Source organism: Gobius niger (genome assembly GCF_951799975.1).
Source record: "Gobius niger genome assembly, chromosome: 2".
Lineage (NCBI taxonomy): Eukaryota > Metazoa > Chordata > Actinopteri > Gobiiformes > Gobiidae > Gobius > Gobius niger.
In genome coordinates, this window is record NC_136853.1 from 12361386 (window position 1) to 12386267 (window position 24882).

General features: G+C 41.0%; 1 protein-coding gene across 1 annotated transcript in view; it reads right to left on the reverse strand.

Moving 5' to 3' along the window:
* cntfr (ciliary neurotrophic factor receptor) overlaps positions 1-24882 on the reverse strand; it is a 232502-nt gene that overhangs the window by 136324 nt on the left and 71296 nt on the right. The window contains exon 2 of the mRNA XM_079582627.1: positions 12230-12463. Within this exon, the coding sequence (XP_079438753.1) occupies positions 12230-12463 (234 nt within the window). The remainder of the gene's footprint in view (positions 1-12229; positions 12464-24882) is intronic.

Sequence of the window (24882 nt, forward strand, 5' to 3'; positions counted from 1 at the left end):
GCAAATGCCAAATAAAGATCAAATATGGCTCACAGAACGTGGAACTAGTAGTTTCAGTTTCAGATAAGCTCTATATTTATGTGAGAATTACTAATTCTCGATCTTATGGGAAAATTGATTCACTACAACACTCACAACATCCGCAGAAAAGATCTTCTGTTCTTTCCACATAGAATGCAACATTGTGAGTGTCTAATTATCCAATTTCCCCATAAATGCACTGTGAAATGTAGCGGTCTGTCAAAAAAAAAAAAAAACCACAGGATTCTCTCTCACCACTAACTCATCCTTTCACATCATTTTAGCCCAAATCCAAACGGAGACAGTGGAGAATTTGTCTGTCTAGCCAGATTACTCTTGATATAAAACCAAAACAAGAGTGTCCAAGCACACGCAATGACAATTTTCGTTTCTTCTGTGTTCGGCTTTCTCCAATAACTTCCTAGAGCGGACCTATTCTCACATTTGCCATGCTTGTCAACTACAATAAAGTGATGAGGAGTCGCTGTTGTCTGGCAAATAGAGCAGGGAGAATCTGAGAGGGGAGAGAGAGAGATCGGCGATATGGAGCGGAACAAAAGAGCACAAACAGTTGTAGGGAATGGGCCTGGAAGGGAGAAATGCATCATGGTGGCTATAAATATCCGATCATTCTTTGTTGTCTGGGGGCAAAAGTCTAACACCCAAAGCACTGAGATGTTAAAGATGTTATTTAGTTTGCTATAATGTGAACGCAAACTCCCACATACTCGTTAAAAAAAAAAAAAAAAAAAAATATATATATATATATATATATATATATATATATATCTTACCCCCCACCTTAAAGCAGTACTAAGTAACTCTTCCCCCTAGAGGCCATAAGCGCAACTGCAGGTGTAGTAGCAAGTTACAATTTTTTAATGTATTAATTGTCTTGGAGAGTAAATACTACGCTGACAGGAAAGGCGAAGGAGAGAGGGTTACTGTGCATCCAATTATACAACGGAAATATTTTTTTTCACTCAAACTTGGCTGTAAAAACTGTTTAAAGTGACGTTAGCCCGCAGTTAGCTTTGCCCGTTAGCATGTTAGCTTCTTCTTCGTGATTACATTAGTGTGTATTGCTTTCTCCGCACCGGTGGCAGTCAAGTTGCAAACATGGTTTTCTGTCCAGAGACACCAGGGGGAGATGAAAGACCCTCCAATCATCCCATTAACACTTGTATTACCCCCACAGGGACAACGGAAAGGATTTATTAAGGTAAATAAGTTACTTAGTACTGCTTTAACTGAGCGCACGACTTTACCCAAACCTAAAAGATTCTCGACCTCATTAGAAAGAAAATTGATTTATTTTAATTTATTTTCTATCTTTCAATGAGAAAGAAAATTCTCATTAGAATTTTTTTTTTCTAAATTGTCATTCTCTAATTTCTAATTAGAGAATTTGAATTTTCAAATTATTCATTTCTAATTTCTAATTAGAAATTAGAATTTAGAAACTCAAATTTAGAATTAGAAATTATTTCATTTCTAAAACATTTTTTTTTCTAACAAATTGATTGTAAAAAGTTACAATCAATTTGCAACTGTTTTGTAAAAAAGTTACACATATATTGTGACTTTTTGTTGCACTGTTGCTGCGTTTTTGTCGCATTTTTGTTATGTTTTTGCCTCTTTTTATTCCTCTTTGTTGTTGTGTTCTAGTGGGTTTTTTTGTGCCTTTTTTGTCGTGTTTTCACCATGTTTTTGTCGCTCCTTTTTTCACGTTTCTGTTGTGTTATCGTTGCTTTTCTACCACGTTTTTTGTCGTTCTTTAGTTGCAGCTTTATTGTTGTTTTTGTCACTTTTTTGGGCATTAATGGCATTCTGGAGCTCAACAGTCCCGCCTCTTTGCCTGTTCCAGAAGTAAAAATCCCACTGATAATGTCCATAGACTTAACGCGACAGAGACTAATCGTCAATGTGCTTCCTACTGACTATAGTGTGGCTCTTTTACAATTAAAACATGTTTGCTTTTATCTCAAAAAGTGTATGGAGATTTTGAACGGAATTGTAACTTGTCAGATTTAAACCTGTAGAAGAAACTACCAAGAGTCCTATACTGATAAATCCTGACGTAATGGCTAATCACAGACATTGGTCTCCATGTCCACTATTATATTGTGATTTTCTTCCCACTAAAACTCAACATGTTAGGATTGTGGCAAGGTATTGAGTTGTATAAGTGACCTTCTACTTTATTGATTCTCCCGTGGAAAAAAAAAAACTCCACAATTTTCTGTTGAAAAGTCAAAGGTCAGAGATAACACCATTTCTTCCGTTACGTGAGAAGCCAAAGTCCTGCCCAAGGGCGCACTCTGTCACAGAGAACAAGCATTTCAGAAGAGACTAGCTAACTCGAGGACTCAAGTCTGGAGCAGTTAGCCTTGGACTTTTGTGATTGTGGCGTTGTTCTAAATGCTGGTTTTACTTGCAAATAAATAACACAACTGCAAAACATAACAATAATAATGACATTTCTCATAGCAAATTGCAAAATAGCACTCGTAATACATTTTGTATGGTTTGTTTCCGATATTATTATATCTATTGTCATTCCATGGCTCTACCTTCATCTGAATTCCCATTATGTTCATTAAAATTCATCCAAATGTACGCGTTCACTTGCCTGAAGCTGTAATCTGCTCATGTCACTCAAACCTTTTTTTTTTTTTACCCATATAACAACATTATTATTTTGTTTTCCGTGTTCCCCCCCCCTCGCTCCTTTCTTGACAAGAAAACACCCCGTAAGGGATATCAAGGTTGACAAACTGTTGAATTCACCAGTAATGTCTTCTCTTGAATATGAGAAAGCAAGCATTGGGAGTGTAGTGATTAAAATGCAAGCCGAAAGAGGCTGCAGCGCTAGCCTTACATGTCGGGGCCAAATGAATGTCCCCTAGGAGGTGGTGTGCTTCGCGTTGGCCGTCCGCCGCCGCGACCTGTCTGTCAGATGACAAGACAATTCCATTACGGGGCAATAGCGAGGGTCCCTTTGAGTTTGTGTATGAGGAGAGGAAAAAAAAAAAAAAAAGATTAGCTAAAGGAAACAGAGATTTGAATTGGAGAACACGTTTGTGTAAATGAGTAGCCCGCGGCGATGAGATGTGCGCCAATCTAACAAGAGATCTCATTTTGTGTCACGCTCTCCCATCGCTGGCTCGCAGAATGTTGGGACGGTACAAGACAAACTATATGAAGTGGCATTTAGGGTAATGGATATAAAAAGGGTTACAGAATGCGTGGGTGCAAATCGGAGCAATCTGTGGTTGATTAAAACTGCATTAAAATGTAATTGATAACCACTCATTTCTAGAGACGAGTTTTATAAGAGCCGTACAAAATAGCATGTTTAGAGCGAGGACATTTTCTTTCCTCATGAGTAGCCAATCCTCGTATTTCTATTCACACAGTCCTGACTCATTATGTTTCATGCACCTTATCCTACATTGTACAATGTGAGATATCAATGCCGAGGTGCCCAAAAGCATGATTTTTTTTATGTTACTTTATTTTAGAATTTTAGAGGGAAAAGGAATACAATAGGCTATACCATAGTTAACATTTAAAGCAGTACTAAATAACTTGTTTACCTTAATAAATATTTTCTGTAGTCCCTCTGCGGGTAATACAAGTGTTAATGGGATGATTGGGGGGGGGGGTCTTACATCTCTCATGGGGACTCTGGCCAGAAAACCACAATTGCAACTACGCTGCCTCCGGGTTGGCGTCACCAATACACGCTAATGGAATCATGAAGGCTAACAGGCTGTCGATCAAAGCTAACTGTGGGCTAGCGCCACTTAAACAGGTTTGAGTGAGAAAGAAAAAAAAAGATCTCCATTGTGTAATTGGATGTACAATATCCCTCTCTCCCTTCGTTTTTTTCTGTCAGCGTAGTATTTACTCTCACGGGCAATTAATGAGCAAAAAACATAACATGCTATGACACCTGTTCATGGCCTCTAGAGGCATGAGTTAAGATAGCTTCAACAAAATTCAACAACACATAAACCAAACCAAAAGCAAGGTTTGATGTCACTGTTATGCATGATATGTCCAATTTCCATCAAACGCTCAAGCTTTCTGCATATCACCTTAAAGATACATTTTATTATAGTTACAGAGACTAGATGCAAGTTGGTCATTTTATGCTCACTACTGCCACCTCTGGTCTTATGTGTGACTGCATCTTCTATATTAAGCTCGTGCGTGACGCCACTTCAGACCCGAATTAACACCTTTTTGAGTGACAGTGCAGGATTTTAGAGGTAGTTGTGGTGAACAGGTCTGAGCTCATTCTACACATTAGGACATGGCTGGAACATGTAGGGGGAGGAAAATACTTAGCTTTAACATTTGTAAAACCCGTATAGTCCCTTTAAGAGAGTCACGAAGGACTTTGTGCAACTGCAAGTACAACAATTTGTTTTTCACGTCTGTGCAGCTGTAGGAAATTATATGAATACCTAATGTAATATATTCAGTACAGTTTGAAATCTCAAGAGGCAAAAAATCAAATCTTGCCAGTAGTTTCAAACAAGCCACATTGCAATTTGCTTCAAACGCAAGAAAATGTGCTAGTTAAAATGGTGCTTACCCAAGTCTAACCAATTTCCACCGTCAAATCTCGCACACTGCTTTTTACTTGTTAGAACAGACAAATTAATGATTATTTAACTTACATTATGCTTTTGTGTCATTAAAAACAAGTGGCAGAGTCCATTTTCCCAACTTTGTCAGCAATCAAACAAGGATAGCTGCCCAATAGAAAGGTTTCATTTTTTTTCTTATCGCGGCATAGACCAAGTCTAAATGAAGCCCTCGCAGAACCAGTGGATTGGCACTTGTGTGGGTTTCGCTGTGCTCAATCAATAAGTCATCGATCCAAAATGACCACCCACTGGCGCCCGGCTTCAGTTTTTTTTTTTTTTTAAAGGACATGCTGAGTGAAATATATAGATAGATAAAAAAGAAAAACTGATGGGAATTCAGCAAAGCAAACTTTTGTGCTCTCTCGCCCTATTTTTTTAATCAAGGGAAACACCAATACATCGGCGTCTGCCCATATTTTAGAAAATGACAATCAGATTATTTAGGCCTTTTTGAAATTCCACACGGCGCATTTGGGGTCAGTTTGTGCATGACATATGAAATGTATTCGTGCCTAATGTTAGATGTAATATTCTCATGAAAAAGCTTGATAAATGGCACTGTATGGAAGCGTGACAGTCTGGTTAATCATAGCCGCGATGATGAATTACTGAATGCTAAAATGATAGCGACTTAATGGGGCTTGTGTGTTTGGTTGGATAGTGTCAGCGAGGTGACTGATACAATTCATAAACACGCTTTGTGGACGCCTGAACGGGAGATAGCTTCTATTTTTTTTTTTGGGTATGCAATTCCGCGGCACACGTTGTTCGTCATCAGAAGCAAATCTCTATTGCTTCTCGTTGATTTGTCCCGCGGCGTGGAAGGGCAGGAACACACCGGGCTGCAAGTGTGAAATTGTTCATTTGGGGTCAATTATAACTTCTTGAAAATGATACCTTCGTGGGCCTGGCTGGCAGTCGGTATAATTGCCTCGGTAACAGTTGGAGATTTTATGATGCGTTCAAGGCGCACACCAGGGCGACATCAACTTTTATTCCACTTTTATTCGGCTCAAAACCCTCAATGTCATTCCACTTTCAGCACTGAAACCTGTCTTTCGGGGCTCGGATACTCATAGATGAATATTATGTTCAATTTGCCCCCGTGCCGTAAATATCAAAGTTAAGCATAATAAAAGATCAGGGCATGGGTGGAGTTTTCATGTGTTTTTCCCCCATGGTTTCGAACGGGTGCTTTTCTGACACAAATAGGATGAGTTCATGAGGAGCAAAACATGTTTTATCCCATTTAGAAAACAACTTTAAAGGGGTGGATGCAAGCTAGTCATTTATACTCACTACTGCCACCTCAGGTCTTACGCGCAACTGCAGCTTCTATATTAAGCTCGTGCACGAAGCCACTTCGGACCCGAATTAACACCTTTTTGAGCGACAGTGCAGGATTTTAGAGGCAGTTGCGGTGAACAGGTCTCACTCTTCATATCAGGACATGGCTGGAACATGTAGGGGGAGGAAAATACTTAGTTTTAACATTTTTAAACTCCCTACAGTCCCTTTAAGACGATGGAAGGGATGGGTCGACTGATGATTCTGCTGCTGAGACATACCACAAATAACAAAAATGATTATTACTATCATTATTATTATAAACTTTGGCTGTAAAGAGCTTTCACTTATAGTTAAAATTGGGACCACCCTATCTGTTACATGCACCTCAACTTAGTATCAAAATTATGATTGTGAAGTTGTTAGTTACCCCTCCTGGAGCCGCCACCTTAACGTGGTGGAGGGGTTTGAGCACCCGAATGATCCTGGGGGCTATGTTGTCGGGGGCTTCGTGCCCCTGGTAGGGTCTCCCAGGGCAAACAGGTCCTATTGGTGACGGGTCAGACAAAGAGCGATTCAGAAGCCCCTTATGAGAGACCAACAGGCCCGGTTAATCGTAAGGCCGTCCTCCCGTGGACCCACCACCTGCAGGAGGAGCCATAAGGGGCTGGTGCAATGTGATTTGGGCAACTCCAACAGCTGCCCCCACGACCCGGAAACGGACAAGTGGAAGAAGATGGATGGATGGATGGAAGTTGTTACTTAGTGGCTTAGTGGTTAAAGCAGTCTTTCTTTTTTTGGGGGGCAAGACACTTTTCCCACCCGCCGATGGGTAAATGTGATCCCTGAGTGGTTGATTGGAGGTTTTAAGACGAACAGTAATTGTGAGTGTCTGGGAAAAGCTGGTGTGTTTCTCAAAGTAATGCGCCGAAAAACAAAATGTATAAAAATATCCGCGCACGTCAAGCTCGCGGTCCATCACGCTTCTGTTTCTGCTTTCATTTGTGTAGCATCTGTTTATGCATTTCGTTGCTATGATGACAACTCTCACCTCTGGAAGCGAACGGTGCGCAGATGCAGTGATAATGGCGGTGACAGGCGACACATGCTGTGATTTTCGCGGTGACAATAAGAGTGCTTAAGCAGCGCTCATTACTGACATGGACTTGTTAGATGTGACATAAAAGGCAGTCAGGACCACAGATCTCCCATCTGTCTGAGTGCGGCTAAATTGAAAGATTTCTGGTCTGGTGCGTTTTGTTTTATTTTGAAGTAAACTGGTGATTAGTGCAGTTTTAGTTTTTACATCTACAAGCTAAACTGGGATTACAAACCCGTTTTGCTGTTCCGCCATCTCTCGAAATGGTCAAAAATGCCATCTTTGGAAAAACTACAAAGCAAAGCATTGGTTGAAATGATAACTACTTAAAACTCAGCACACCAGAGTGAGCAGAACCTTTCATCGCCAGTCAATACCTTTTGTAAGATGAAGTCATATTGTTCTGACTGCACATGTTTCAATCTCACTCAAGACACTCAATAAAGACACACACACACAAGGCTACAGGAACAGAACCCAGGACCTTGTATTACAGAAGTGAAAGTCCCTTTATAGCAGGGGTAGGCAAGTTTTGTTGGCGGGGGGACGATTTTCTTTCTTTATTGAAAATACACCGAGGGCCAAAGCCGCTGATTAAAGCACAACACTGGAAAAATGACCATCTTAAATGAGATAAATGACTTAAAATTGCTTGAATTAAAGTCCTTCCATGTTGAATTAGAGTCTGTTTGAACTAATCCAAGATACAAATGCTATAGCGCCAATGGACCAAGAATAAAACCCACTTGAAATCAGACAAATAATTGTTTTTCACATGACACAAAATTATCTGAATTAAGAGAATAACTACTACTAGAGGTTTTATCTCATCTAAGACCAGACCAAATCTACTCAAACCTTAGATTTAATCTCTTAATTCAAGTAGATTTATGTCATTTCTTCCTGAAAACGATTAATGTTTGTCCAGTGCACTTCTTTCAAATGCCATTGACAGTATTTTTTTTTCTTTTTTTTCTCCCATTTAACTCTAATAATGTTAAAAGTACTCTCTGATTTGTGTGATAATGTTTCTCAAAATCATCTTAAGGGCCAGAGGTTCTGTGCTGAAGGGCCGGATTTGGCCCCCGGGCCTGACGTTGCCTACCCCTGCTTTATAGGGCACCCGCTCGAATACTTTGAAATAAATCATTTCAACTCAAGAGTGTTATTGGGGGACGTAACACAAGTGTATTTCTGTTGCAACAATTTCAAAATGTTTCATTATCATGCAGATAAAGTTACCAGATTTAGTCTATTGCCTTATAAGCAGTAAAAAAATAAAAACAATACAAAGGTTTATATGTAAAATACACAAATAGTACTTTCAGGTCTCGGGGGTGCTGGTATTCAGGAGACGCTGTGTTTTGTGATATTGATGTTTGAATGATCACAAGTGTCATAGGAAAGAGTTTTTGTAATGTGATTGTGTGATTTTTTTTTTTTTACACAAAATAACCTTTGGAGACATAAAAACATAGTCCTAGGGTTTATTGGTAGAATAAAGAAAATACTGTACGTATGAATAATAGGTGCAACAGGCGTGTCCAAATATAGACAAAACTAATTAACTTTAGGTTTAGGTGAACAGGGCGTATGATCAAATATGGTGCCTGCCTTTTTCATGTTGTAATTTCCCTCATTTCACTACGTCCTCCAAAACCAACACATGTATCATCATCTAGCACAATTATTCACCAATAAAATGTGTGAGTTTCATCAACTGACCTGGTTAGTTTTGACGTTATGTAAAGAAATGCACCATGAGTTTAGCCAGACTTGGGTCTTTTTCAGACTTCAAAGAAAACAGGAAGTTGAGAGCGCGACCGGTCTCTGCTGATTGGTCAAATGCCACAGTAGAGGAATCTGTGATGTAGGGTGATCTCTTCTGATTGGCTGAGTGAGGACTACGCGCTTCTTTACCTTATACTGACGTGCAGCAGGGAGGCCATATGTAAAGTGTGCGGAAATGACCAAAAACAGTCACTTGCCCTCTATTGGTTCACATTCTTGCACTATATTTCTAAAATCCAACGTCCAAATCTCATCCCATCCTCCGCCTGCCTCTTGTACTATCGCTCCAATCTGTTCAGCAGCTACAGCTCTTCACTGGCTTGCATTACGACCAGTGGACACCCCTCCCCACCACCAGCACCAGCATGACTGACCGCCCACCTTCACACCGCACCGTGCTGCCTTTGTGATCCTTGTCCAGGAGCCTGTCAGCACCATTTTTATAGAGCCCACTTGTGTTCCTCGTGCTGGATTTTATGAGTGAATATAAAGTCGCTGTGATGTCTGTTTTGTTCCCACTGTTTGGAACCACGGGCTGCTGATTTTTTTTTGCTCATAATTCCCCTCTTGGAGTTCCGCGAAGTGGCGCAAACCCGACTGGATATTGAAATGTCGAGTGTGAGATAATCGTTGGCGTGACGATAATTATGGCGGCGCTCAGGAGGTGTTTCATATGCGAGCGCGCCGTAAAAATACACGGGTGACGCCGTTTGTTGTGGGTTCAGGAAGGGTTGACGTTTACGCGTTGAATAGTTAAACTGAAAACACACAATACATTTATAAAGGAGGCTAGTGTCAGACTGCTACGTAATGAGATTCAAATATTTAGAAGGTTTAAAACTTTACAGACCCACTTTGTTTCAAGGCATCAAGGCATCAAATGAAGAATGATGGCTTCAAACTCCTCATAATTTCATAAAAGCAGGTCTCAGAGCCACTAAACGCCTTTGCCCAGAGTCTAACATCCTTTTTGCTGCTGCTACAACAAGGAAGTTATTGCTGTCTTGGCCTTTGTTGGTGGGGCCCATTCTTCTTTCGCTCAATGACTTCCCAGTGGCCGTCAGCAAAACAATTTATGGTCTCCCTGCATGGACTGTGCCCGGGCGGCTAACGCTATATCTACTGCAATATATCCAGCCAGTCAACAGCAAAGCGCGGCACTGTGAGCCTTTAAAGACAAAAAGGTTGGGCTCGGAAAAGCCGCCGCCTCGCCTCCTGTCGACTGTGCACAGTATATGCTGTATATAATTTAAAAAAAAACGTCATTCTGATTTGAGTCACTGCAGTGCTACCCTAGCCTTTGATCGACATGTAGCTCTGACAACACGATCCCTCTCGGTGTAGCTGCGAAATCACAAAGCACCTGCTGATACGGCGTCGCTAACACCTCTGTCACCCATCATTCCCAATCTTCAACGCACATTAGCCAACCACTGGCCGGCCCCCTCTGCCAACCGACAATCGGCATCAAGAAGTCACTCAGTCACCCCTGACAAGCCCGGTCGCTCGCTCCTCCATTACAGTAATATATGCACAAACGTTTGGGAGAAGTAAACCCACTGTTGTGCTGATACGTTTCTTCCATGACTTATTATCACAAAATGCGATGGGAAGTTACCAGTGTTGTGGTTTTGCAAGGAAATATCGTATGGTTTACTGCCACATTGGAGGAGGGTAAAGAGCATGCGACGATTGACCGATAGAAGAGCACTCTGGTCTCGGGAATAACAAGGACGTGGGATGAATTTGAGGCTGTTTCCTTTCATTTTCGAATAAACAGTAGATTGTGACACTGCGTTAAAAAAACAACAACAACCATGCGGAATTGGGGATTAGCTGGGCATCTACCTTTGCCTCTCAACCATCACCAACACATGCACTCCCCTTATTTGTGCCATTTCAGCAAAGTACAGCACTCCTCTTTTGATCTATCTTTACCGCAGCAGCAGCAGCAGAATCAAAAAACATCACATTCTCCTCCTCCTCCTCCTCCTTCTTGGCGAAACTATTTTCTACCAACTAACTATTCCTTCACGGCTCAATTAATCAAACAATCAATCAGTCAAGAGACAAATGAAACAAGCCACGCATTTTGTCCAATTTAGCGTCACACTGTGGGAGAGTTGTCAACAGCAGGAATGATGTTTCTGCCAGACACTGAGGGCGTCCACAGTGATGTTGTTTTTTGCCACTTAAGGCGAGACACTGCCGGTGAATAGGGAAAAAATGTATATTTACAGATATCAATTTGAAACTGTTGCTGTAGATCACTGGCATAAATGTAAGAAAAAAATACATTGCAAGTTTTCTGTCATTTTATCTTTTCATATAAGAACAATGTGTTTTATGCCTAAAAATGCCCCAAATTTCCCATCTTTTCGTTGACTAGATCTGAATAATGGATAGAGCTACATTCAAATTTATTGTTTCATTTTATTGGTGAATGAATTACCAAGACGTTTTCAGAGGGGATTTAGGATTTCTTGTTTAGTTTTAAAATAATCTGTTATTTAGTGGAAAATCTTGTAAAAATGTTCGCCTTATTTTTTGACATTCAAAACTCAATAAACGGGGCTAGGGATTAAATAATGAAAAATCCCTCTGAAAAAATCTTCCAAATATTGTTCAGTCCAAGGCTGGAAAATGTGAAGTCTTTAGGTCCTACTGACGTGGACATAGTGTCGCCACAATGACAGAAAAAAATGTTTTGAGACAAAGATCCTTGAAATTGCATTCTCCCATATAAGTCTATGGGGGAACATTGAATCAGCGCAATATTTAAACATGTTATTGTGAAGATTAGGTATATTTTCTGTTTCCGGGTGAAAGCTTGTATGTTCAGAGACCAATTTGGCCCAAAACCTGAAAACTGAAAAAATGGAGTTTTGTCTGTAGTGTCTCCCCTTAAGCACACAGCGGTTAGTTAAGGGAAACATCTCCGAAGGTAAGCTACGTGGAAGTTATATCCGAGTCATATCCAAGGGAAGGAACAAATTCATATGTAATACTTTTACGCAGAGCTGCTTCTTGCTTCGTCTGGGCCCTGCGCAAATTGCTCTTGATTCGTGGTAATTGTCACTACACGGGATCAAACTTTTTAAAGCACTGAACCCGAATTACCTGAGACACTCGCATTTTGCCAAAACACCCTCATCAGGGGAATTTTAGCTTCCAATTTCTGACGTGGCAGATCCATGCCAGACTAGAAGCAGCACTGGCAGTATTTGTTACCATCTACCAGAAGGCCCGACTTCTTTTTAGTCCCGTGCAAATACATCTCAAGCTATGCATCATATCTGAGTTGTTCTCGAACCAAGAACCAACACTGCTTGATTTCACTGAGCGATGGCGGCGAGCGCGGGCTACTCACGTCCGATGCGCAGGCTGATGGAGTCGCGCCTCTCCCCGTGCGGGTTCTGGAAGCAGCTGTAGAGCCCGTTGTGGCTGCTGTTGACTTTGGTGAGCATCAGCCGGGGCCCCTCCACTCTGTGCGGGGCCCTCACGTCCGTCCCGTTCACCTTCCATGTCACCGACGTGCTGTTGTCCAGAGAGCCGCACAGCATGGTCACATCGCTGCCCATCTTCTCATACTGGTTTCTGCCCACTGTGAAAGGTAGGAGACAGACGGGAAGGGAGTTCAGTAAGAGGATGTTACTTCAAGTTACTTAAAAAAAAAAGTTAATAAAAGAAGAAATGATATTATACACAAGTAGAAGAAGTAATATGTTAAGGGAAAGCTACTTATTGATGTGCAATGACTCAATATCCAACCCTGAGAGTGAACAAATCAAAGAGTATTGGATTGGTTGGCTTTGAAATATGGCTGTGAGCAAAGAGAAAATGTCATGAAAGCTGCTCAATCTTGCACTGCAAAAGGCCACTGAAACTATAATTCACAGAGGCAAAGTTGAGAGTGGCCTTTGCTTTGCTCTGAACAGAAATAAATCCGCAATAGTTCGCTCTTCAAATATCAATACACCGTGTGATCAAATAAATGTGGCTATGTGCTTATCGCCATTTGTCACTTCTGAAAAAAAAAAACGATGCGTGTTGGGCGAGTGCTACATGTGTAATCTGCTGGGGTCACGGAAAATGAGAGATTCAACAAAATGTGTATAAAAAATGCTTGTGTTGTGTTTTTCTTATCTCAATTCATTTTATCAGTTCATCAGTTAACTTGTTTTTCCTTGTTTGGTCAGGCAGAAAGAACTTCTGCCGTTTGTTGAATGCGTTTGGACTGATATTAAAGAAGCGTTAAAAAGAACACATAGGAACCCCATCCCCTTTAAGCCCCTCACACCGCACACGCCACACCGACTTTAAGTATGCCACTGGGTTACAATCCCTCCTGCTCTGACGCCTCCCCTGGGACCCGTCTATATGCTCTGAGCAAAGACCCCGATTAGCACCTTAAACACTGAGGATCAACGGCACAACGGCAGCCCGCGCTTAAGTATTGATCTGTGTCTTAACAAAGAAGCCCTCCATTCAGCTGGAAGAAAAGAGCCCCGGCATAAAACACTGTCAAGATCTTTGTCGACTCCGACATCTCTCTTACCCCTGTTATTTTTTTTTACCCACAGTCCCTCATTTGTCTCTCAAAGGCTGCTTTCACTCTTTCCCAGTTAACATGGGTGATGCAGATGTCAGCTTAGTGCTTCATGTATATTTCATATAGAATACTAAACACAGTTGTCTATTTTTAACATGACATGTTCCCTGTGCACTATTAACATCAACCAGACACAGTTTGTTCTTTCCACTTTCAGGCCTTTGTCTCTCCACGTAGCTTTCCTCAACAACACCTCCTTTTTCTATCTGTCTTTCTGCAGCCTCAACATCATTGTGCTCACAGTGAACATCAAAAAAACTGATTGACAATAATGACCAAGTCTGCACAGTGGGTGAGACGCTTTTGTCTTGGTTCCTTGTAGAGTTTGTATGTTGTGTCTGTGTGCATTTCACTTTACAGCACTTTACAGGTTACAGCATAGAAATGGCATTTGCAACCCTGTTTCCACAGAAAATACTTGTTATCTAGTCATCGTTATGGTCATAATTAAAAAAGAATGATAGGTGTATGCCCTATTATGTGAGTAATTCTCATGACCACCATTATTACTTTTAGATACCATGCCATTTCCATCCATCCATCCATCCATCCATCCATCCATCCATCCATCCATTTTCTTCAGCTTTATCCGGGGCCGGGTCGCGGGGGCAGCAGTCTCAGCAGAGATGCCCATGCCATTTCCATCCCGCTCAAATGTTTATATACTGTAAGTAAAATTTAAAAAAAATGCCTTAAAAATGCCTTAAATATTTTCTTGCAACCATATAGAGTCATCAACATTTTGGCCACTTAAGGATGTTAGCAATATTCCTCTTTGATCCGCCTCTCTGCCAAGTTTGGCCTGAAACATGGCATGACCTTATTTACATAAAAGGGTCTATGCGACTTGAAAAAAAGCACTTTGAAGTTGGTGTTCACAATGGCATTGACTGCCGTCCTTGTGCACGGAAGATATGCCTTCAACCATATGTATAATTTAGTCAGTGTGGGCGAATGTATGGCAGTGAAATTTCAATTATACTGGAGATCTGGGTCAATGTCAGACACTGTTAGAAGTGTGAAGCTCCCATGGTATCGTGAAGGAAGTTCATATGAAATGGTCTATGCTAAACACTTGCAGATCAGCATAAAATTGCTAGGATTTAGAGGATTCTTGCAGCTATTGCTAGTCCATCTGAATATAATAGTCAACCATTCCTTCCCGAGACGCAGTTAGAGATGACTTGATTCTGAACCTCAACTGGTGGATTTTATCAACTTAAGTGCCCCCATCTTCCAACATTTTGTTCAGGAGGACTTTGCCAGAGGATAAAAAAAAATGATAAAAATAATTAAATTCGTCTTTTGCATGTTTGGGTTTGAGCTTGTGAAACTGGAGGAAACCCTTGGGGAGAACATGCAAACTCTACACAGAAAGGCCCCACTCAGCTCACAAACTTTCTTGCCCCTGCCGTCAAGGTGTTAATTATTTTTTGATTCATTATGTGGAGGCATAACAGTGGCATACAAAAACAGGGTTTTGATCATCCATCATCACAAGCACATTCATGAGGTGGGTGAACTACCTTGTTCTAGCACGCAATCCACAATCCATCAACCATTAAAGGAGACCAAAGCCGCTGTACAAAACACTCGTGAAGATGTGTTAAGAATTGTTAGGAATGGCTAATGTTCCTTTGCCTACAAGCATGATCTCAGTCTATTGTCATATCTTGTTTTACTGCGATAGACCTCAAGAGATCTGAACTCTAAATTGCAATGCTTCTCTTCACCCAGTGGAATTCCTCATTTCCGAAATACGTGGTAGGTCTCAGCTGAGGCGAGCTTAGCTGTGCATGCACAAACACTGGACACAGGCTGCAGGCTGGGATGAACATCACTGTAAATGAGCCAGAACTGTAGATGCTTTTGCGGGACAGTCTAAAAGCATTGTAATTATATTGGGTCAGGCTGTATGGCCATATCTCTAGGGTACAGTCAATACCTTGATTTCATAACAAATAAACAGGCTATCACTAATGCTAACACGGCTAGTGCTCCACAGCAGCTTATAAATACCCTCACTGGGTCTGCGTCTGTTAAAGCACCTGTTATTTAAGTCCTATAGATTGCGTCTAAAGAGCCTATACTTCAAATTGAAGTGGAGGGCAGCAGAGAATTCTATTGTGGTCACCATTGTAACTGTTGAACTGCTGATTTTTTTTTTTGTTTGTCTTAGTTTTTGGCGAATATCTATATCATTACAAATACAATCAACATGAAGTGAAAACTGTTTCAAAGTTCAATTTCTAAAGTGGTGACAATATTCCAAAACATATTTGTGATTTTGGCCAGTAGAATGGACAGAAATAGATGACGATCAAAAATGTATATTATTTCTTTTCTCTTTTTGTTGTCTGAGGGGGCGTGGTGTTGCGTAGCGAACAGCTGTAAAGTCGACACCTCTCTCGCTCTCTGGAGCAGAGTGGCTTCCCATGAAAGGATCGAAACAGTTGAGATTTTAACATTTCTCTGGGTTTTTAAATGGTTACAATCGGTCTAAGGACGGCTGAGAAAGTCTTCAATCCGAGAACCAGGCTGTTTAAAAGCACACACGATGATCTGCGGCAACACGCGGTGCTTCAAAACAGATTGTCAACAATGTTGTCCTTAAAAATTGAATTGAAACAGAGATATTTAGGCATTTAGCCTCTTCCCATAACGTCAGTGTCTGTCCAGAGAGGAGAGAGTTGGAGAGAGGAGGTAAAAAGAATGGAGAGTCGTTCATAAAACACGCAATATCTCAGTTTCTAGAAAAAATGTTGATCCAAATTCGCCTCTGTTTAGCTTAGGATTTCTCAGGAACCGAGGCACGTAGAATTAAACTGCTTCCACCTACGGAAAGCTTAGAGTCTCACCCTTCCAGCCATAGCACCATTTGTCCATAGCTATGACATCAAATACACTGTGGTGCTACAAATATCATGAAAAATGGTCTGGATTGTTGGCACTCTACGGCTAAATCCCCAAAACAGCGCAGCACTCAATGAGTTAATCCAATCACTTCCAACTTCTACTGATTTCAAAAACTGCCTTTGTCCCATAGAGTCGTATTGCCACCTGCCCTCCAGCTGAAATAGAACTCTAGAATGTGAACGCAACCTAGAGTTAAAATTGAGGTGGAGGGCAACTGAAAATTCTATGGCGTAACTGTGGTATAAGGTGCAGATTTTTTAATTTTTGGTTAATATCTCAGTCATTACAGGGAGAATCCACACATGAAACAAAAAACTGAAAGGCATCCTAAATTGGGAACAATATTCAAAAACATGGGCGTGATGTTGGCCAGTAGAAAGGACTTTCAAACATGAGAATATTGTTGCAGTTTTGTGATGTACAATATTTGTCAATTTTCGTTTTGGAGATTTCTTACAAAAACTGTATTTCTCCCATAGAGTTGTATTGGCCCCTCCCCTTCTCCACCATATCACCATCACATTCTATTATGAAATCAAGGTTATGACGGCATGCTCTACAGAGATGGTATGGCCGTACAACATGATCCAATATGATGAACGATGATGCTTTTAGACTCTGATTTCCCTCCCCTGCAAACATTTCTACAATTCTGGCTCATTTACAAAGATGTCTGACTGACGTTCTTCCCAAACCTGCGGCCACAGGCACAGCTTGCCTCAACTGTGACCAAGCACATATTTATGGAAATGAGGAATTGGATGGCATACCCTGTTATCACACTCGTCTTTCTCCTCTGAAGCCGCCTGGACAAGCAGCTATTTATAGTTGGGTTTTTTTTTCTCTGCATTGTCAACACAATCTGTTTTTTGCAAAGCAACCTCAGAATGCCATTTTTTTTTCCCCTCCCAGGATGCCATTGTGATTTTCAGCACCGCCGTGATTCTCTGACCTCCAAAGTTGCTTCCCTGCTGATTTGGCCGTCCCCCATTTGTCGTCTCCGCTGGCGTCGCATCCTTCTCCCTCTGCAACCCCTCTGTTCCAATATCCATCCATCCTAGCCAAAGTTTCATTCCATCCTTCCTCTTCTCAAAGTCCACTGTCACCCTTTTTCTAATGTTATCTCGCCCGGCTGCATGTCTCAGTATCTCTCTCCTCGCCCCAAATCAAGCTCTGAACCTGGCAGCGATCTCTTGTCTTTCTTTTAGGCCACTGTTATGTAATGACTTTGACTTCTTCACTTTCGGCAGCTGAGTCTGAAGGTATTAGCGATGTACTGAAGGTGGCGTTTAACCCCTTACCCCCCACCTGAACTGAGCACATTTTCTCCAGTTTGGCTTTACCCCAGTCCAAAAGCTTCTGGGGAAAAAAGCAGTGAAAATAGCAACAAAACTGAGACGAAAACAATGATGGAAATGTGACAAAAAAGTGAGAAAACATTGACAAAAAAAAGTGACGAAAAATGGATGAAAAAGTGGCAAAAATGTCACAAGAAATTGACAAAAAATGACAAACATTTGAAAAAAATTAAAGATAAAATGACAAAAATGTGAATAAAAATTGATGAAAAGTGGCAAAAATGTCACAAAAATGTCAAAAGAAATTGACAAAAAATTGAGGAAAAAATGCCAAAAATGTAGCAAAAAAATGCCAAAAAATGTGACAAAAAAATGACAAGAAATTGACAAAAAATTGAAGAAAAAATGACAAAATGTGACAAAAAATGTCACAAGAAATTGACAAAAAATTGAGGAAAAAATGACAAAAATTTAACAAGAAAATGACAAAAAAAATGACGAAAAAGTGACAAAAATGTCACAAGAAATTGACAAAAAATTGAAGAAAAAATGACAAAAATGTGACAAAAAAATGACAAAAATTTGATACAAAATTGATGATAAAATAACAAAAATGTGACAAAAAAAATGACAAAAATGTAACAAAAAAATGACAAAAATGTGATAAAAAAAAGTTGAATTTTTTTTAAACAAAAATTGGACCAAAAAATGACAAAAAAATTACAAAAAAGTTACAAAAATGAGTTGAACGCCCAACAAAAAAATTATGGAAAAAAAAATCTGATGACGTGAGGAAACAGATCCTCTTGGTTCAGGCGGGAGTTAAGAGGTTAAAAGAATGAATGTGGGGATAGGTCAAAATCAGCTATAGCCTATTTAGAGATGAAGGCAATATGCTTTGTGGGGGGTAACATAAACTAAGTCAAAAAAGGCCCTGCAAGTTATTAAAAAGAAATTTAAAAAAAACACCCACCTTATATAGTATATAACCAACCCCAAAATGATATACATTTTCAGCAGCAGATTGAAATCTCAATAATGAATAGAGGTGAGAGTACAAACCACTCTGCTACAGCGTTGTCTATTGCAATTCGCCCTAAAAATTGTAATATTAACTCTGAACAAATTGCTCTAAAGTACACATGCCATACACACACCACACATGAATAATAGACATAATTCATAGATGGAAACACTTTTCAAATGCACAAGCGCTTGAGCCTGCCCTCTCAAATCTCTTCACCTCTCATCAACATACAGGCAGGCGGCCCCCTCATGAGTGTAATGACATTCAGCTCAAGAGCTATTGATCTCTGGGTAATAGACAAAGCATGGGAAGTACGAGCCGGGAGAGCGCCGTTAACCTCGACCAAATGAGAATGCCGATCATTAATGGCCTTCAAAAAGCAAAGCTGTTGCACGGCCTGGTCAGCTCATTAGTCCTGTACAATTCATAAAAGCTTTCAGATAAGGCCAATAAATCAACAATGCAATTCACTGGGATTATTGTTGCATAAAGGCTTGTACAACAACAGGAAGCTGACGCAGAAAGGAAAGCGAAGAAATCATATTGCGTGATGTCAGTCGGGCGAGCCAATTACAGTAATGGAGCGAGGTCTGGTGAAACATTTGCTGTGATTAGCTTTAAAAACAAACAAACAAAAACAATTAGTGATAAGGGGAGACTCTTAGGCAAAACCTTTTTCACCAAATTTTCCGGTTTTGGGCCAATTTACTCCGGTCTTTCGCCCGGCGCAACAACAGGGTTAGCGCAGACGAGTGAGACAATCACAGGACATTGTACAAACTTTATACCACTGTGAGTTAAACACTGGCCATGTGAGAACATATCGCTGGCTCTGGGAACATGATCAAAACACCAGTGAATGAAGCTCGGGGGAGGGACCACTGTTGCACATACGGTATCCGCCATGGGTGTCTGTCCAGCCCACGTCCAGCCGCCATTCAACCCAGTCACTGCGCTTAGCCTGGGGCTCACAGCGCATCCCACGTCAGCGCGAAGCTCTCGTCTCTCGATCTTGACCTAATATTCATTCATTCCGGCCTGATTATGGAATTGAAGAAGAAAGAAGCAGCTTGAATCCCGCTTTGAGTTTTTACGTGTAAGAAATTCAACAAAATCTGGGTCGAGCGTGCAGCCACGCTCCTCTGACCTATAGAGGACAAGGCGTGAGTCTACAGTTTGATATTCTCACGCTCCCAGAGGGATTCAGCGGGGCAACAGGGCCATTGTTGTTATATGATGATTTCCCTGAGCAGAGAATTAGCATAAGAAGCTCACAGCATTGCTGCGCGGTGGGGTCAGCGATTCTAAGAGCAGCGAGCATCGCCAGTCAGTGTGGCACGCGGGTCATTGGATTAAGATTATAAATCCTCAGAGCAGTTAGACCTTGTTGTGTTTGTGAAAGGTGTTGAGTACTGACACCATAGAACAAATTTATATTAATAGGCCTCTGTATGCAAACCAGGCATGTATTATGCACAAGTATAGCATGGAGTAAATACGTCCAATGGGAGTTTGATATGTTTAAATTTATGTGGGTTCATTTTATGTCCATGTAAGGCAACAACAGGGGTTAAAGGAACTAATGTATATGAATGTCTAAAATATGTTGTAAAATACAGCATTATGAACTTACATAAAAACCAAAAAACAAAACGCATCATAGAATAGTGAGTGGGGGTTAGATTTACTCAAGGCTTTTAGATTAGCAGGCTGCCCCACTGTTTGATCGGCCGATTAAATATTGGCAGAGTTACATAACCAAACATCTTGAGGCCATGCGGGACTCAAACTAAGCTCGTCATCACTGCACGGCTTTGTGTTGGATGATGAGAATTGGCACAGGTTGACACACACACACTTGTTGACCTATTATTGAGTGTATAAACGGCACAAGATGTATTAATCAAAACGATATCCTAAAACACTACACGGATTCACCCTGCATGGATCACGACTCAGGCCAGCGCTTCCGTTGATGATTTTTAAGGCGAGACACTGCCGGCGAATAGGGAAAAACTTTAAATTTACAGATATTAATTTGAAACTGTTGCTGTAGATCACTGGCATAAATGTGAGAAAAAAAATACATTGCAAGTTTTCTGTCATTTTATCTTTTCATATAAGAACAAGGTGTTTTATGCCTAAAAATGCCCCAAATTTCCCCATCTTTTCGGCGGCAAAATCTGAATAATGGATAGAGCTACGTTCAAATTTATGGTTTCATTTATTGATGAATGAGTTACCAAGACTTTTTCACAGGGGATTTTGGATTTCTTGTTTAGTTTTAAAATAAGCTGTTTTTTAGAGGAACATTTTGTAAAAAATAAATTTTTGCATTATTTTTTGACATTCAAAACTCAATAAATGGGGCTGGGGATTAGATAATAAAAAATCCCTCTGAAAAAATCTTCCAAGTATTGTTCAGTCCAAGGCTGGAAAATGTGAAGTCTTTAGGTCCTACAGACGTGTACATAGTGTCGCCACAATGACAGACAAAATGTGTTTTGAGAAAAAGGCCCTTGAAATTGTGTTCTCCCATATATGTCTATGGGGGAACATTGAATCAGCGCAATATTTAAACATGTTATTGTGAAGATTAGGTATATTTTTGGTTTCTGGGTGAAAGCTTGTATGTTCAGAGACCAATTTGGCCCAAAACCTGAAAACTGAAAAAAATTCGTTTTACCTGTAGTGTCTCCCCTTAAATGCTCACCCGCCATTGTGAATCATAAAATATACAGCAAATATAGGTTGAATTCATATTGCACTTTACAAGAGGCAGATGATTCCTTCACTCTCCAATCAGAAGCCAATTATGTTGGACATGTGAGGCACGATGCTCATATAGCAAAGCCATCATTGGTCTGATTATTTAACGGCCGTGCTACCTGAACCCAGATTTGCATGTTGCCCATACTGCCACTTTTTCTTTCAAAACAACCTCGCGATCTCTCCGTGTCAGAAAATAGCGCGATTGTTACATAAGGGAGTTCTTCTTCTCTCCACAGGGCCTCCAACTCCTACACTTCGGAAGCTGCCGCGTGGGCCATGGGTCAAACCAGCAGCAAAAAGGCGCATACACCTATATCCTCTCTGCACCCTCGTCTCGTACAGTATCAAGGGTTATCCAGACTGAAGTGCGCACATGTGTCGAGGCGCTTTTCAATGAGATTCTATAGCTCTCTACTCTTGTTTGATCGGGGTAAACAGGTGGAGGCTGAGGAGCTCTGCTTCGTCTCCACGCGGCACAACTTCATGTTTGGATTTGAAGCTGTTATTGCGTTTTCCTCACGTCGGAGTTCATTCATTTGAAATTTGACAAGTGCGTTTGGACTCAGGTGAATTGTTGTGGATAACATGACACAATAATTCAGTAAGAACCGTAAAATACACTAAATTAGATGCATCATTGTATGAGCCACAGGATTCGGAGCCTGGTAAATAAGCAGCGGCTTATCGTCCGGAAATTACCGTAATGTCTGCGAAGTTAACCTCTTACAACCCGCCTAAATCGATTGCATTCTCTCCTTGTTGGCTGTGGGGCAGTGTAACGCTTCATTTGAAAGCTAAGACCCACAAAACTGATCTTTTTCCTCGCATTGTTGCCGTGTTGCCATCACTTTTTTCACATTTTCATTTTTCTATCTCATTTTTCTCACATTTTTGTTGAGTTTCTGTCACTTTTTTGTTGCATTTACATCCTAGTTTTCTTCTTGTTTTTTCGTCTCTGTTTTGCTTGCTTTTTTTGCCAAGAAGCCTTTTGATTTGGGTAAAGCCAAACTGGAGAAAATGTGATCCGTTCAGGTGGAAGTTAAGAGGTTGACAGATGACTATTTCTTGGTTGATTTTGGCTGGCATATTTAGTATTCATTTGTTTATATATCTTATTTTGTTTACGACTTCATGGATGATAACGGGTAACCATGCACATCAGCCCGTCTGCAAACTTTGAAACGGTCGCGACAGTCGCCAAATCTGCACTTTGAGGACATCACCCCCGAACTGGGAGTCACTTTGAAGCCTTGAGTGGCGGTAGTAAATATTTAAAAGCTGGGAAGTGCACATGTAAGTGCGCGTAAATACCGGTTCGGAGGGTAATTGCTTGCGCCGGGGACCGTTTTCAGCCTACTTTCTAATTTTTTTCAACACCTAAACTGGCACAATTTAGCTTCAGTCAGCATGTGGGCCAGCTGGTTAGGCAGGTTGCCTCTGAAGTTTCACTAAGGTATACGCGACGGCACTGCGCTGGAGCAACCCCCCAGTGATTTATAAGCCCCACATCCGATTAACTGCTGCAAGACATAATAAGTATTGGCAATAAAGTGCTGTTGACACTTTCATGGTAGCGCGTGTATTAGAGGGGAGCACTGTAGGCACTTGGGCGCTGTGTATGTGCAGGGATGTGCATCGCTTTATCTTTGGCGCAGATGTGGAGGCTAATGCTAATAACTAATGCACCTATCATGTCATGGAGTCTTCTCAGTTTATATCCACCGGCCTCCTAAATGCACACACATGCACATTTCAGAGCCATAACTACACGCTCACCCGTTGCACTTTCTGCCGAGCCAATCGCTACAGTACCTGCAAACTTCACGTGGCCTTCTGACTAGCGTAAGAACAACACATAGAGTTTCATGGAGTGTGTTTCCATGGCTGAGCAGCTGTATCCAAGCCAACCAGGTGCAAAGCAAAGCGCCGGACGCAGTGACATTGCCATTGGACTCTTGTAGTGGAGACGCGTTCTCTGGGGGTGACAAATCACACTTCTCCATCTGGCAATCTGATCTGGGAGAACGGGACTTATCGGACAGCATTGTGCCAAGTGTAAAATTTGGTGTAAGGGATATGGTGTGAGATTGTTTCTGCAGGGACTGGGCCCGGCCTCTTAGTTCCAGTGAAAGGAACTCTGAAAGCTTCAGGACCAAGAGGTCGTTGAGACCAATTCCATGCTCTCAGCTTTGTGGGAACACTTTGGAAGGGCCCCTTCATGTTCCAACGTGACTGTACACACCTTTGAGATGTAGTAGAGCAGAGACAGCCTGGCCTTCTCGTCCAACATGAGTCTGAGCTAACAAGGGTAAGAATAAAGAACATGGCTACCATCCGGCATAGGTTTATATGCACCAGTCTCATGTATGTTCATAAACATACACTACCCAGCCAAATAAATATGTTGTTGTCAGTCGTTGCGTTGGGACAGGGTTAGGTTTAATCTTTTAGGCAGAGAAAACAGTTTATTGTAAATGGTATGGATCAATTGATTATTGATCAGTACAGTGCCTTTGCACCATGGAGGGTTGGCAGTTGATGTAACAGCATAGCAACAGAAGCCAAATGAGTGTTAATTCTTCATTGCATATTTTGATGCACAGGCTGGAAAAGGGAGGGTCCTGTTTAAAATGAAAATAACGTATGTGTATATACTCTAGTCACTCCGCAGTATAAGACACACTAGTGTAGCCAAAAAATGCCTAATGAAGAAAAAAATAACAGGCTGACTAGGCGTACGGTATGCTAACATAACACAATGATGGTTAGCTGCATGAAGCATAAACAACAAACTACATAGATTTCTGGTAACGTTGCATAAACAGTTCAGATAACTGTACTACTTGGTATGCTCTTTATACTACAGTTACTGTAGTATAAAGAACATACCAAACTCTCAATCTCACTCCAGATCACTAAATCCATTGAAATCTTCATCCTCGGTGTCCCTTCTGAAGCACCGTTGACAAACCTCTCCCGGCAGCACGTTTTTCAAACTCTCATTTGCGAACTCGTTCCTCGAGCTGTGGCCATCTAGCTTTTAGCTTTTTTTTGTTTTCTTCATTGCGGTAAGAGTAACCACTTTTCACCAGTCCCTCGCAAGTTTCTTGCTCACCCCAAACGTTCTTTCTGCTGCTCAATTAGCCTGCAGTGCTCTATATTTGAATTTAAAAGAAGAAAAATCACATATTAGTCGCTCCAAAGTATAAGGCTGCCAAACTATGAAAAAAAGTGCAACTTATAGTCCGGAAAATACGGTAGCTATAATCATTATGTGAGTGATCCAAAAATAAATCTTGTGTGTGTGTTGTTATAATATTATTGTAAAAGATTTGACATCTTCAATGTAACTTAATCAACTTATCCCCCCACCTATGACATAACCAAACACAAGTCTC